General features: G+C 44.5%; 1 protein-coding gene across 1 annotated transcript in view; it reads right to left on the bottom strand.

The window, feature by feature from the left end:
- LOC134132798 (receptor tyrosine-protein kinase erbB-4-like) overlaps positions 1-8,269 on the bottom strand; it is a 124,328-nt gene extending 116,059 nt beyond the window's left edge. Inside the window, exon 1 of the mRNA XM_062564894.1 lies at positions 7,784-8,269. Coding sequence (XP_062420878.1) covers positions 7,784-7,862 — 79 coding nt within the window. The 5' untranslated portion in view covers positions 7,863-8,269. The remainder of the gene's footprint in view (positions 1-7,783) is intronic.
- Between the last annotated feature and the right edge of the window lie 5,065 nt (positions 8,270-13,334).

The following is a 13,334-nucleotide window of genomic DNA, read 5'->3' as shown; positions in this document are numbered from 1 at the left end:
ACTGCGTGAGCAATAACTGTCATACTCAGCATTGTCCTCTTCCTTCCCCTCGCGCTCCGCCATGGTGCAGAACCGTGGCATCCATCCGGACGATTATATAGCCAGCCCCCAAAGCAGCCAAGGTCAATTGCCTTTCCTGCTTCTCTCATCCTGTGCTTTATGTACCTTCACATCCAGGGAAAGAGAGCTGCGCTATTTCGGCTCTGCTGCAAGGTGACTGCGCCTTCACAGCCACACTAATAGAGGCTATGAGGAGTGCCCAAAGAAATGTTCAACATTCTGTACGGAAGATAATATCTCCGACTGATATTATTTGGGTATGAATTACTATATGACAAAGCAAGTCAATACTCACAACTGAATGATTGTTCTGCCAAGCCCTGAGGTCCTGTTCACAACCCGACTCGCCATATCCCAATAACAACAAATTGTTAGATCAACTGACAATTTAATAAAAAGCACAGAAAAAAAGATGATTACATGTATTATCCGAATGATTTAAATATCAAACGTGTAATCAAAATTGACTACTGCAGCCTCCATTCATGGGCATGCAAACCACTAATGAAAAAAAATATATATATTTTTAGACATACTTAATATGCTCAGCACTGTGCTTTTTAGTTTAACATTTTCTCCCGTTATATTCAGTACCGATATCAAAGCAATTTAATATTAATCCTGATGGTATTACAGAAAGATTATCCAGCCATCTTCCACCCATTCCACCACATTTTTAGAGTAAACTACCAACATTTCCAAATACGATTATATATTTATTTTTCAAGCGAGCATGTTGTTTGGTGCAGCCATTTTTCATCTGTGCATAGATAAACGGTTCCCCATATAAAGTCTCCCTCTCTCCACCCCTCCCCTTCTCCCTCTCTCCCAGATGTCTCCTTACAGCTGCCATGACTGACTGCAAACTCATTTATTACAGGTCACAAACGCCAAGTGCTTCATTTAAAAGGACGCCACCCTCCCTCTCCCCAAACACAAGTGAAAAATCGACCTGCAAGAATAGCATGCAGGGCACACCGCTCCATTAGCACCAAGGAGCGCCCTAAAGGTTGGGACAGGGGTTTGAGCAATGTGGGCAAAACGAGAAAGACAGAAGGGATGGCTTTGAATTGCATTTTCACTTTGCAGGACCCATCATCATGGCCATCACAATGATGTGTGCACAGCAACTTACAGTAGCCCCCCCCCGCCCCCCTTTCACACAGAGACGCCGGGGTACCGCTGCTTGGGCCCAGCTTCGATTTACACGCAGAAACAAACATCGGCGGCCCAGTGCGAGGTTTCAGACAGCGTGTGTGTGTGTGTGTGTGTGTGTGTGTGTGTGTGTGTGTGTGTGAGGGCATCGAACACGACTGCCCCACCACTTTCCCCTTTTTTCCACACCTGTCGGCTGGCCCCCATGTGCAGGCTCACGGGGAGGAGCAGCGATGACCCTCGATTGCGCCTGTGCGCGGCTTGCACAAAGAACAGCGAAGCACGACAGCAGCGCCTTGAAAAGGCAGCAGCGACCAGTAACGTGTCAAGGATAGTATACATATATAAAGTGTCACATTGAGAGTTATTGGCGTAAAAAAAAGGGAAAAACTTACTTACTTACTTAAGTGTACAAATGTTTGTGGCGTTTCAATTTATTTAAAAAAAATGTATATTTAATCTTAACCCTCCCCCCAATCGTGTTTTGTATTTATTCAAGCAACAAATCAAAGATTTTTTTGTGAAGCGTATGTTCCGTCGGCCATATCCGATATCACTCAAAGCCTGTCTGTAATTACACTGTAAATGCAGATCAGCTATGAATATTTTATATGGGGATTACCAAAAAAAAGAGGAAAGAGACAGAGAGTCGAGAGAAATCAGCCCTTTAACACCCACGTGCAGAACTGCATGAAAAGCCTGTTTGAAGGTGGAGCTAGTCTTTTATGCCCGAGTTGTCAGCCCATTATCATCCTTTCATATGTTTGCCACCATTATTAACTATGAGCAAGAATGAAAAAAAAAAAAAAAAAAAAGCGAGAATAAAACACATCACTCCAAAATGTCAGGCTGTTGCTTCGGAGAGAGAGAAAAAAACAAAACAAAAAAAACACAGCAGACCAACTTTCATCATTGGAGACTTTTTCCTGTAACGCGGCGGTAATGAGCACGTCTTAACAAAGATTAGCCATAATTTCCATTGTCATTATAATGTTGCCGCATTGTGTGGAGGCTTACAAAGCCACAAATGAAGACAAGGGGTGGGTGGAAGAAGAGGAACGAGCAGACACTGGAGCAGAGAGAGAGAGAGAGAGAGAGAGAGTCTCTGGAGCTCCGTTAGTCTGTCAGTCACCCTCCATCCCTCCAACCATGCAGCCGCAAAAACAAACACTGACAGACACACACACACACACACACACAGAGCATATGCGCATGTTTCCCCGGACTCTTGACAACTGCATTTTAAGGGCTTAAAAAAAAAAAATGTAGTGACAAAGGGGTCCGTGCCTGACAGCCTTCTGCAGCCCTTCAGAAGAGACGCACGGGAGAGGCGGGCTCATTGTGAGAGGAAGGAGCGGCGACAACAAAAGGGGATCAGAAGCCACAAAAAAACTGACAGACACACAAGATGCGTTAAGACTCCCGACGTCTAGCGAACACGAGGAGCGAGGGTTTAGAAGAAAAAAAAAAAAAGGTGCCCAATCTTGCACGTTGGCCTTATACGTTAAAACTGACGCCCCAGGGTGAAGGCAGCATGTGTGCGTGGGTAAGTGTGCCAACAGTGTGTTCTTCAGTGTGCGTTGCACCCTGGCACCAGTCCTTCAGACTTCGCTTGAATCCCATCAAAAATGTCAGTGTTCATTCTGCATCGGCGGATATTCGTACAAAAAAGGGCCGTGCTGTATTTGGTAGATACCAGGGTAAATCAATCCGAATCAAGGTTCATTTATGCATGAATGTATCCATGTAAGGAGCCAAAATTCACACGTCTTTCTGGGTATTGAAAATGTTACAAAAGGAAAGGTCTGTCAGGTAACTTACTCAGCCCGATAGGCTTCGGCCTTGCAGCAGAGGGGACTGCTGGAGGTTGTCATCACTCCATGGATGAAACCGCTTCGTTCTCCCTTTTCTCTTTGAATGCTGTTTGTGTCGTTCCCATTTTGACTCAAAAAGGCTGAGGAAGCCGTGAGGATTGTGTGGGTTTTTTTTCATGCTGCAAGCGCTTCTTGGTGGCCCTAAATGCACATTTGCCGACCAAATTGATTTCCCTGCTTCTCAAACTCAAGTCCCTGATCTGTCTAAACTAGCTGTGGTACTTTGTCAAAGATATAGCTAGTGGTTCTGTATGTGACTGCGTTTTCCTTTTTTGCACTACCTTTTTAATGAAGGTCTTTGGTGGCTGTGTATTCAGCACTCGGGGGGGGGGGGGGCCTTTGCTGCACAACAGCTATCAGTATTTATTTTTGCGTGACTCTCTCGCTCTCTCTTGCTCCTTTCATTCTCTTGGACACAAAAACTCAAAGCTCGCTCATTTACAGCAAGCAAAAAGAGAAGCCTGAAAAAGCAGTGCGACATAGAGGCAGGGAAAACACGCACAAAGCATTTGGTTTTGAACAGAAGATCAGATCTGCACCAAACAAATTTATTGTAAAGCATAACATTAGCATTTTAAATACAGGTATGATAAACAGAAGGCCCAAATTAACAATGTTTAGACATGCATTATGCTTCAATTCAACTAAGTCCTTCACAAAAAGGTCATTTAATAGCTGAGCCAATAGTGATGCGCGGAAAAACCCATGTACGTGGTGGGTGCATTCGTATCTGCAGGCGATAGACGAGGGCCCATTGCTCAAAAGGTCACCCAGGATATGATGCGATCATTTCAGCTGGCTGCGGACTGTCTGACTGGTTATGAGCCGATCAACAAGTCCAAACTGGAAACCAATGTATGTAGTACTCTGACTGAAAAAAAAAAAAAAACGTCACCATTCCCATCACCATCATAGACACAGACCTCTGTGGCAACTGAATGCATTTTACGAGAGACATAAGTCCCTGTGAATAAATATTACGGTAATATCGTAGCATAATTAAAGAAAACGGCCATGGCGGAGGTCACTCCCTCTTAGGGTCACTTTAGACAACAAGTCCCGTTCCGTTTAGAATATTAGAGGGATTTTTCACTAGCGATTCTCAGGCTGCGTAGCTGCATGTATTATTGATGCCAGCGGTTCAAAAGCAGTTTGTTTGCTGAGAAGTGTCAAGATTTATAGGGACCTTAAATGGTTTCCGGTATTCTCTCAATGAAACTATTATGTTGCACAAACAGAAGTTTTTTGTTCTTTATCTGGCTGAAGGGTGAAATCCCTAACAGAGGAAAACAATGCAAATGGTTAGAATTTATTTTAAGCAGCAAATGTCTTAAGGCTGTTTTTTTTTCCTTTTGGCTCTAACTCAAGGTATGAGTAATAAGACAGCAATGTATTTAGCGAGAGTGCCTGTCACTCAGGAAAGATCACCATGAGAGAAGTAAAATAATGGTATTATCTAAATCTGGGGACACGTCAAGGGTCTGAAATGTGTCCTGATCTCTCACCTCAACAGACACGGAGGCAAAAAAGGCACAAAGGTTCACGTTACTCTATCCAACAAATGGGAGTGGATCAGCACCCAATCAAAGGCTGCCATTCTTCTAATAAAAAAAAAGGCCCGGTGGAAGGTCAAAGCTTCTTTATCAGGCGACAGCAGGCAAAGACATGACTGCAAGAGGGCATTGTGTCAAAGCAGAGCCATGCGGGCTGCGTAATGTGACGCCTTTGTCTCCCTATGCTTCTGGCTAGAAGAAAAACAAATACATAACAAACGATAGTTTCCGAGAAGTGCGAAAAGTACAGAAGAGAAGGGAAAAAAAAAGTCCTTCTGCGTGCCTCACTCGACCTCATAAACATTTCGACAGAGAGGAACTGTCACTTTCAGTCCTTACAGTGGGGCCTCTGAAAGACAAACTACGTCTTAAAAGGCAGACCATGCATCACGTGGGCAGAAACCTGAACAATTAGACTCCACTTCCAAACAGAAAAAAGAACAACATGCTGAGGGAGGCTGAAGAAAAAAAAACAAGGTCATTTGAGAATGTTCACTTCCTCGCTAATTGAAGACCCACTCCACACAAACACAGTGGCATTCGCCACTGCACGCAAAACCAATGAATATTCAACAAAACAAAAAGAAGAGTTTTGGAGTGTGGCCATATGGTTTGGAATCAGCAGCTGCATGTGCATGGCTCTCTCCTCCAGCTGCGGTCAGACGAGGAGCAGTTCGTGGGCTGCGCGGGACACCCGCATCGCGCACACGCGGCGGGGCCTGCTGTCACGTGAGCACCTTCCCTCCAGTTCGGTCGCTGGTTTTATTTCGGTTTGAGGGCGACGAGGCCCCGCAGAACGCGAGCGCTCCCAAAAACAAACCGCTGACTCTGTTGCTGAAAGGTGACATCTCGGTGGCAACGTTCACAAGTGCAGAGGGGCGTTTTCATAAGATCCTTGCTTTTTAATCGGCGTGCTTCGTGGAAATCCTTGCACTGCATGCTAATGCGAATCCAATACAGGCGCGCGAGCGCACACGCGCGCGCACGCACGCACGCACGCACTAGTACACGCGCACGACCCATTGCCTTGTCCATCTCTGCCGCTTCCTCCTCACATGCGGTACTTGATCCGCGTTTGGGATCACAATTCGCTTTTTTTTAAAGTTTGTATCTTGTTTTCCTCTAACTTCTACATCCACTCTTTAAAGGGGTTTAGAGCTCCGCAGGGGACGCGATCAGTTTGTGGGAACCGCCAGCTGTGGATCGCGCTGCTGGAGTCATCCCTTTACACATGCACATGTCGTCCTAAATGGAATTGTTTGATTGTTTATTTGTTCCGATAGAACACATTGCAGTTCTAGTGCAAACAAGATTAATAACAACACAAAAACCAACATTATCAAAGTGCTCAAATTCTGTTCTGCCCGAAATTCCGCTCACATTTTTAAACCGAATTGTTGGGTGAATAAACAGCCCTTTCTTCGTAATTTACAGCATGGCAGATAATACGGTGCTTTTATGGAACAGAACGAGTGAGGAATGATTCATTTGTCATTCATTGGCACACACAGAAATATTATGTGCGTAAAATTGAAAGGAGGACACGCGCATCCCGCCCAGTTCCCCCTCTAAAACACGTCCAGCCTGTTAATTCGTCCATTCTCTTCCCTTTCAGGCTCCACTGGACACGGATCTTATGGACCATATGTTGCACAAGTGGGTCCGTGCTTTACGCTTTCGCTCACAATCAGATCACATTCGTGCGATGCAGAATGGGTTTCGTTCAGTTTGGGTTTTCATTTTAAACGATTCATCTCACTGAGAGATGTTTAAACAGGACCAGGCGCAATGAAAGAACTCTACTTGTTATTATTGAAGAAAAATCAAATGGGACACCGGATAAATGGGTGGATTCAGCTCATTTTTGAAACACTTGCTCGAGTAATTCCACGACTTTCAAGATGCGAAATGACCCCCTGATTGTGTGCAATTTGTTTGCATGCGTTTACGTTTTTTCTTCTTTTATCTATTATTGAAAGCAAAGAACCAGTCTACTAAGTTCCACACGAGGGGGGGGGGGGGGGTTATATCGGGTGTAAAAGCCATCGATAAAACCAGAGAAATGACAAAAGAATGCGTAAAGGGAGTGAATTATGGACATGTTATTCAGAAGCCCTTCGACTCTTTCTTCATCTCTTTCACTCACGCGCACGCACGCGCGCGCGCGGACACAGAGACACATTCACAGTGAGGGTGCACACACAGTCTGCGCGCGCGCATACACGCACACACACAGTGAGCGCACCTACGTTCCGCTGTGCGTAACGAGCGCCGCTGCACTGTACAAACGGTACTGCCGCTGCCAGGGTGGAAGTCATGTTGTCAAACACCGGTCCACAGGGTCCCCGAAGGGACTCGGCAGAAGTCGATGGGAATATTTTAATTTCATGTTAATCCGCTTCGCTTTGATCTCGTGTACAGAATGCATATGGATGTTATCAGGCTCAGGTGAGAGAGATCAGCACCAAAACAGCACACCATTTCAAAACCAGTCTCCGCAGGACATGTCATTTTAATTAGTTGATCAAATCGAGTGACAAGCCGATAGTGAAAATGAGTGGATACAAACCCCTAGACTACCATTGCCGTTCATAAGGGGAGGGAACTCGGCCAGAAGGAACTTTTGAAACAGTCAAGCATTAGACAGCTCGTTTATCCACGGGAGGGAAGACACGAGCACAGTAGCCTGTTGTAAAGACAGGCTGACACTCCTCCGTGTTGGACCACACTGTCCCTAAAAAGGACACGTGCGATGGACAATACATGCTCTGCGCGTTCCCTCTCCAATTCAACAGTGCCGCTCTGTGCACGAGGAAGACAGAGAAAGCCACTGCATTGATTCATCCAGCTCACAACGACAGAAATGTCCCGCTACAACCGGCCATCTGTTCCATCCAGCACCTGCACGCGCTCCCCTCCGCGCGTCAGCCCATGTTAACACATATCATGCCGACATTATGATGCTGACTAATAGTTGAAATAACACCAGGGTGCAGAGGAATCCTTGCATGGAAACAACAACAACAGCAGCAGCAGCAGTCACGGGAAAAGTATGCTCCACGCACAGCAAGTTCACTGTAGCACTGCGCTCCGCGCGCACGGGGCTGCGCGCCGAGCAGCACGCGGATGGCGTCCACTCACCTGATTGCGAAGAGCTCGACCCGAACAAGAGGCAGGTCAGGAGAAAGCCGAAGCAACGCGGGGCAGTCGTTGGTTTCATTGTTGTGCTTGGCAAGTATCTCCTTTAAATTCACATGTCCAGCCGCGTATCCTCTTGGGTTTTTTTTTTCTCCTGTCAGAAAGGATGATTCGTCTCGTTCGAATCCTCCTCAGCTGGTGAGTTTGGGGACTTTAGTCCCTCTCGACTAAGTTTACAATTCGTCCGACAGTCTTCCGCCTCACCTCTCGGTGCCCGGGGGCTTAATTGGTATCTGACGCCAGAGCAGAAAGGCTCGAAGGTTGAGTTTCCCCTCGCGCGCGCTGTGACGCTTGTCCAAACAGTATAAAGCACTACTCATGCCATTACTCCTCGACTTGGATACAGTATGCAGCTGTAGACTCGTGTTCTTCAGACACACACACACACACACACACCCCGAGCCCCTGAACTCCGCCTGCTGGCTCTGTGATTGGCACAGGTGTCCGACAGTCACCCGAAACCCCGCCAGCCGCAACTCCTTGCGCGCCGTCATTGGTTGATTGAAGATGCCAAAAAAAACGACGTGAATTAGTCCGTCGGATCCGTTGCACCTGTCACACCGAACACAGAAGAGATGAGTGCTGCCAGAAGGATATATACATGTATATTTATATATGTGTAATGGGTATAGTTGGCTTTCCCATGCGCTTTTGAAGATGGTATCCATATTGGATAAAATATAGTCTCATATTGGAGGTGTTGATTTACTACTGAACTGAATTTGTAGCACAGTGGCAGGCGGAGTGATGCATATTATTTGTATCAGGTTCATAGTGATTTAAATATTGCAGTTGATCCTGTGATTCAGAATATTTGTTTTCTCTTATCTACTTGTGTCATGGTTTCAGCTTATAGGCAAACATATCCATTGTTTCTCAGTTATCAGAGTTCATTACTGCCGAAGGCAATATCTCACTATACACAGGCTGATCATTTCCCCAGGGGGGGCTCAGTGTAAACGACACGGATAAAAGTCAAATGGAACGTTTAGATAGTGACATTATTGTGCCCGCTGAGCTATTTGTAATAGTTTGAAAGCATGCGGTGACTTTGCGGCGACAATTATTGGGAGCTACGATAACGGGTGGATAGGAAAAATGTGACTAAAGGTTATTATTTTTGGAGCCAGCTGCTGCATGCGTTCACACTTTAATAAGAGAAGGGTGAAGACCTCCTGGGGTTTTAATACGGCACCACATCTGGACAGAAATTTTGCATTCTGACTGTGCCCCCCACCCAAAGTCCTCTCAACACACACACACACACAAAACACACACAAGGCTTTAAATATATTTGATTTCTTATTTTTAAAGTTGAATAGCTCAAATGTAATTGATTATACAATACCATATTCAATAATTAGGACCCTTTAAAAAGTAACTTTAAAAGAACTGCGTGATTATGTTTTAAGGGTAAAAAATGTGAGGTTCACTCCCTCCTGTTGTTACATTATAATTCATTACGGATGGAGGAGGTCACTTACATTTCTTTTGATTTCCATTAAATCAATGTATATACCCGAAAAATAATCTACTCTCATCCATGGACATCCTTATGTTAGCTGTAGGCAGGAATCATTCAAGGCTTTATTATAGGGAGGCATTTACCTCTCCCCACTCAAAATGCAAAGCCCGGTGCTTTTTCTGATCCTGAGACAGTACCCTGAACTGTCCTAAGCTAAGTGTTCCCAACACTTTGAGAAAATCATATGCAGACAGTTTTCACTTTGAAGAAAGTCAAAGGGCTCTGTTGTTTTCAGCTTGGTTGCAGAATGAATAGTGCACTGAACTGTGAGGGGCACTTCTTGAACCTCCGCTGCAGTATTGACCCTTCACCAGTGGGGGGCAGTCCGTTTCTCACCTTTATAGGTCATAGAATCAGCAGAATGACACAGAGGGGGGTGGGCGATCCAAGCTGCCACCAACTAGTTTCCGGGCTCTCTGTGTGACATTGGCTTCCAATCACACAGAAGCTTTATTAAATATTCCTCAGCAGAAATGAGCTTTTAATATCACTGACACCACAAATTTATTAAGAAATGTTGAAAAATGAGATGTGGCAGCGCAGTACGCGGGGAGGCTTCAATCTGCATGTACCCCAAATGGCTGTCGTTTGTCATTTTTAATACTGAAAATGCAATTTAGCAATGTTGTGTATTTTCATTATACATTACGTTTTAAGAGGCACCTTCTGACAGCATAGACCGAAAGCTGTCAATTAGGTAATTTATTCCAAGGGATTATGGGACGGAATGAGACGAGGTTTCGTGTGTTCTTCTAGGCGTTCCCCAGTGCCCGCTGTACAGCTAATCTAATACATAACCCCCTGATTTGTTTAATGGATGAGACTTTGCTGCTGCAAGAGGCACGCCAATAAAAGCCGGGGCCCTCCAGAGGCTATTGTGCCTCATAATGATGCCAGACACACAATGTGAGAGTTATGAAGCAATTCTTTATCATGCGGCACATTGTTTTGCTCTGTTGGTGCCGTGCGAGTAAAGGCAATCTCTCCCTGCAGGATAGCACTTCTCCCCCCCACACTTAGATAAACCTTCAGTATGATAAACTGTCCCAGCCACATGTGGCGGAGACGAAGGAAGTTTAAGATTGAAATACGAGTCCTGCACGGCCTTTTTTCCATTTCTTCAGACATCCTTTTCTACTGTTTTGTTTAATGTCTCAAACACAAATCCGAATGTTGTGTAGTCGCTGACTTTAAATATATCAGAGGTAGCTTACATGGCTGTGGAGAAGGACAGGATTGATCACTGACCGCTGTCTGCCTCTGCATGCGAATACAAATGACCGAGATGAAAGCCAACACATATTAATAGACTGCCTCTTTATTTCTTTTAACAAACACTTAAGTCATATGCATTTAGACCGATATGCAGATAGCCCCGTGTTTTTTCATGTCTCAGAGTGCTCCTATTTTACTATATATATATATATATAGTACATTTAAATTGCCAGAGACTCTACCCGGACATACCAAAGTACACACACAAAATCTTCTTTCAAATTAAAGATGGATTACTGAGGGATTTGTGCAAATTCAAGAGCAATGGCTTCCATCAGTGTAAATACCAGTTTTAAAACCGGTGAACCAGTTTTTCACAAAGCGAGAAAAAACAACTCGAATTCCTCGGGAAAGACTAATTTGGGTGTGTTTGAGAGGTTACAGCGGTGCAGTAGTTCAGCTGGGTATAAATCTCCCAAAGTGCTTCTTCCCCTGTGTAATTTGTTCACAAAGTGTCCCTCCTGAGACAGACGGAGCAACAGGGAACCATTTCGCTTTGCAGGAGTATTGTTTTCTTTATGACACATTTAAATCCATGGCTTTAAATCCATGGCTTTTTCTCCTGAGCGTCCCCTTCCAGTCCTGTTTTTCCTCTCATCAAACCCACATGGTGGCTAAAGAGTCCAACCGAAGCTCTGGCTGGCTCCGCACGAGCCTGACTCAGTGAGCAATAAGCAGCATTAGCGCATTACACACACATGATTACGTGGCCATTTCCTCAGCGAATGAGTCTCATCAGAAGTCACTGAAGAAGCCACTGGGTGTGTAATTGTTTCCCATTAGGGGAAACGTTGACTACCATTGAGTTGAATCTCACTGCGGAGTTTGCTGACAAATGCTCGCCGTCCACTGACTGGAGCGGACTAATTCTGCTGTGGCTTGTGACGGGAATGGTGGTGGTTTTTTTTTTTTTTTTAGCGGGAAAGGAACTGCAGGGCACGGGTTCATATTTGTTGATTCACTGAAGTGACACGAGGCTTTAAACATTATTATCAGTCATGTTGAGGCCTACAGCACAAATGTACAGTAGCTGATGTGCTGATGGCTCTTAACACAAAGTGTGTCTCGGCATGACTATTCATGATTTGACAATCACAGTGTTAATGTATCAACTTCAGCATCAGGTACACATGAGCACACAATCTCTCTCTCTCTCTCTCTCTCTCTCTCTCTCTCTCCCTTCTGATCTGAAGCCTGCACTGCAGTGATGAATAATCGTTGGCATGCCCCGTTGTGAAGGTGTTGTAAATTGAATAGCTTACATTGCAAATTACAGGCAGGTCAAAAGTTCAAATGAGGCCAACCATGTCAAGTGAGACACGAGGGGAAGGCAGAGAAAGAACTTTTCTAAAGTTATTAATGGCTCCTGGAATGGGCTTTGCTACTGCACCATGGAGTCGATGGGGACGAGAGGTGACCTGCAGGGGGAGAACCGAGTTTTCTTTACACTGCTGCCATCTACAGGATGGAGATGGAGGACGGGGATCACAGCTGGGGACGTTTCTCTCTATGAATTTGGAGAAAAACCGACGAAAACACACATAGGTGCACAAATGGGTATAATCGGTGTAGAATAGAATATCCTTTGCTAAGTCAGAAAATGTAGTGACAATTCAGTTAGAAAAGATCGAAGATCATCTAAATCTGGTCGAAAAAACATATGTCAAATTCAACTAGAATATTGCAAATGAATTTATATTTGTATTCGTAAATTAGATCAGCATCAGGCTGCTTTAAAATTCGACTCTTTATGTTCGATTGCAACAAACTGCCGCTAGATGGCAGTATGGTCAAGGTTGTGAGTTTGGACGAGGACATCCAATGGCACAGTTCCTGCAGGAGAACAAAGAACAGTTTAAATGTCTATCTCAACGTGTGTTTCTTCTATTGGACCCGAGAGGGAAAACTGCCAAAAGTAAGATGTCTCAAAAGATTGAAGTGATGTTTGTACACTTTACGTTGACTCATCTAAAACAAAAGAACAGTATAAAAAAAAACGGTTTTCCAGTAGGTGGAAGGTTAGAAGATGGGTCAAACAAACACAGGACAGAGAGAAAGCCACCTGTGTCCTCTGCAAAAAGAAAAGTAATTGTTGAAATCGTCGTTTTTTTTTTGTTATTTTAGTCACGTGGCACATGTGAATCGCTAGTGCTACTCGTCAGTGTTTTTCAGTCTTTCCATTTTCTTTACTGCTCTTTTGACCCTGCAACCACAAAAAGGTACCTGCACCAACTGCTGAATTTTTCAGTTTCATTCTTGGTTTTCCCTTAGTTGCAAGATGAATAAAGAAAATATGTAAAGCAGCACCTCCATTAAATGAGTACTTTTTCTCATCTCTTAGGTAATCTGTTAGATTTTCGTTCATTGAGAAATGGTTTAATTGCGGGTAGCAGCAAAGATGACACCTCATCAGAGTGTCTGACAGTATTGTCCCAGCACCACCCGAAAAGTACAGTAATGGCTCTATAGTTTCAGTCTTACTATCGACCTGCCAGCATCATTGTACAGAAACGACTGTGATCCACCGTTAATTTACACAAAATACTCGCTGACCACTAAGTAAAACAAATAGTTGCCATATTTAAGTTTGAGGCATATTTTTCTGTCATCACAAAAGGAAACGAACTCCAAAGTGTTACGTTGGTGGAATGAATGGGGTTGGATGTGATAACGTGAGAACACACAGGGAGGAGC

This window comes from Pungitius pungitius, chromosome 10 (assembly GCF_949316345.1).
Source record: "Pungitius pungitius chromosome 10, fPunPun2.1, whole genome shotgun sequence".
Classification (NCBI taxonomy): Eukaryota; Metazoa; Chordata; class Actinopteri; order Perciformes; family Gasterosteidae; genus Pungitius; species Pungitius pungitius.
Note: the sequence above shows the minus strand (reverse complement) of the source record. Positions and strands in the feature narration are given on the sequence as shown.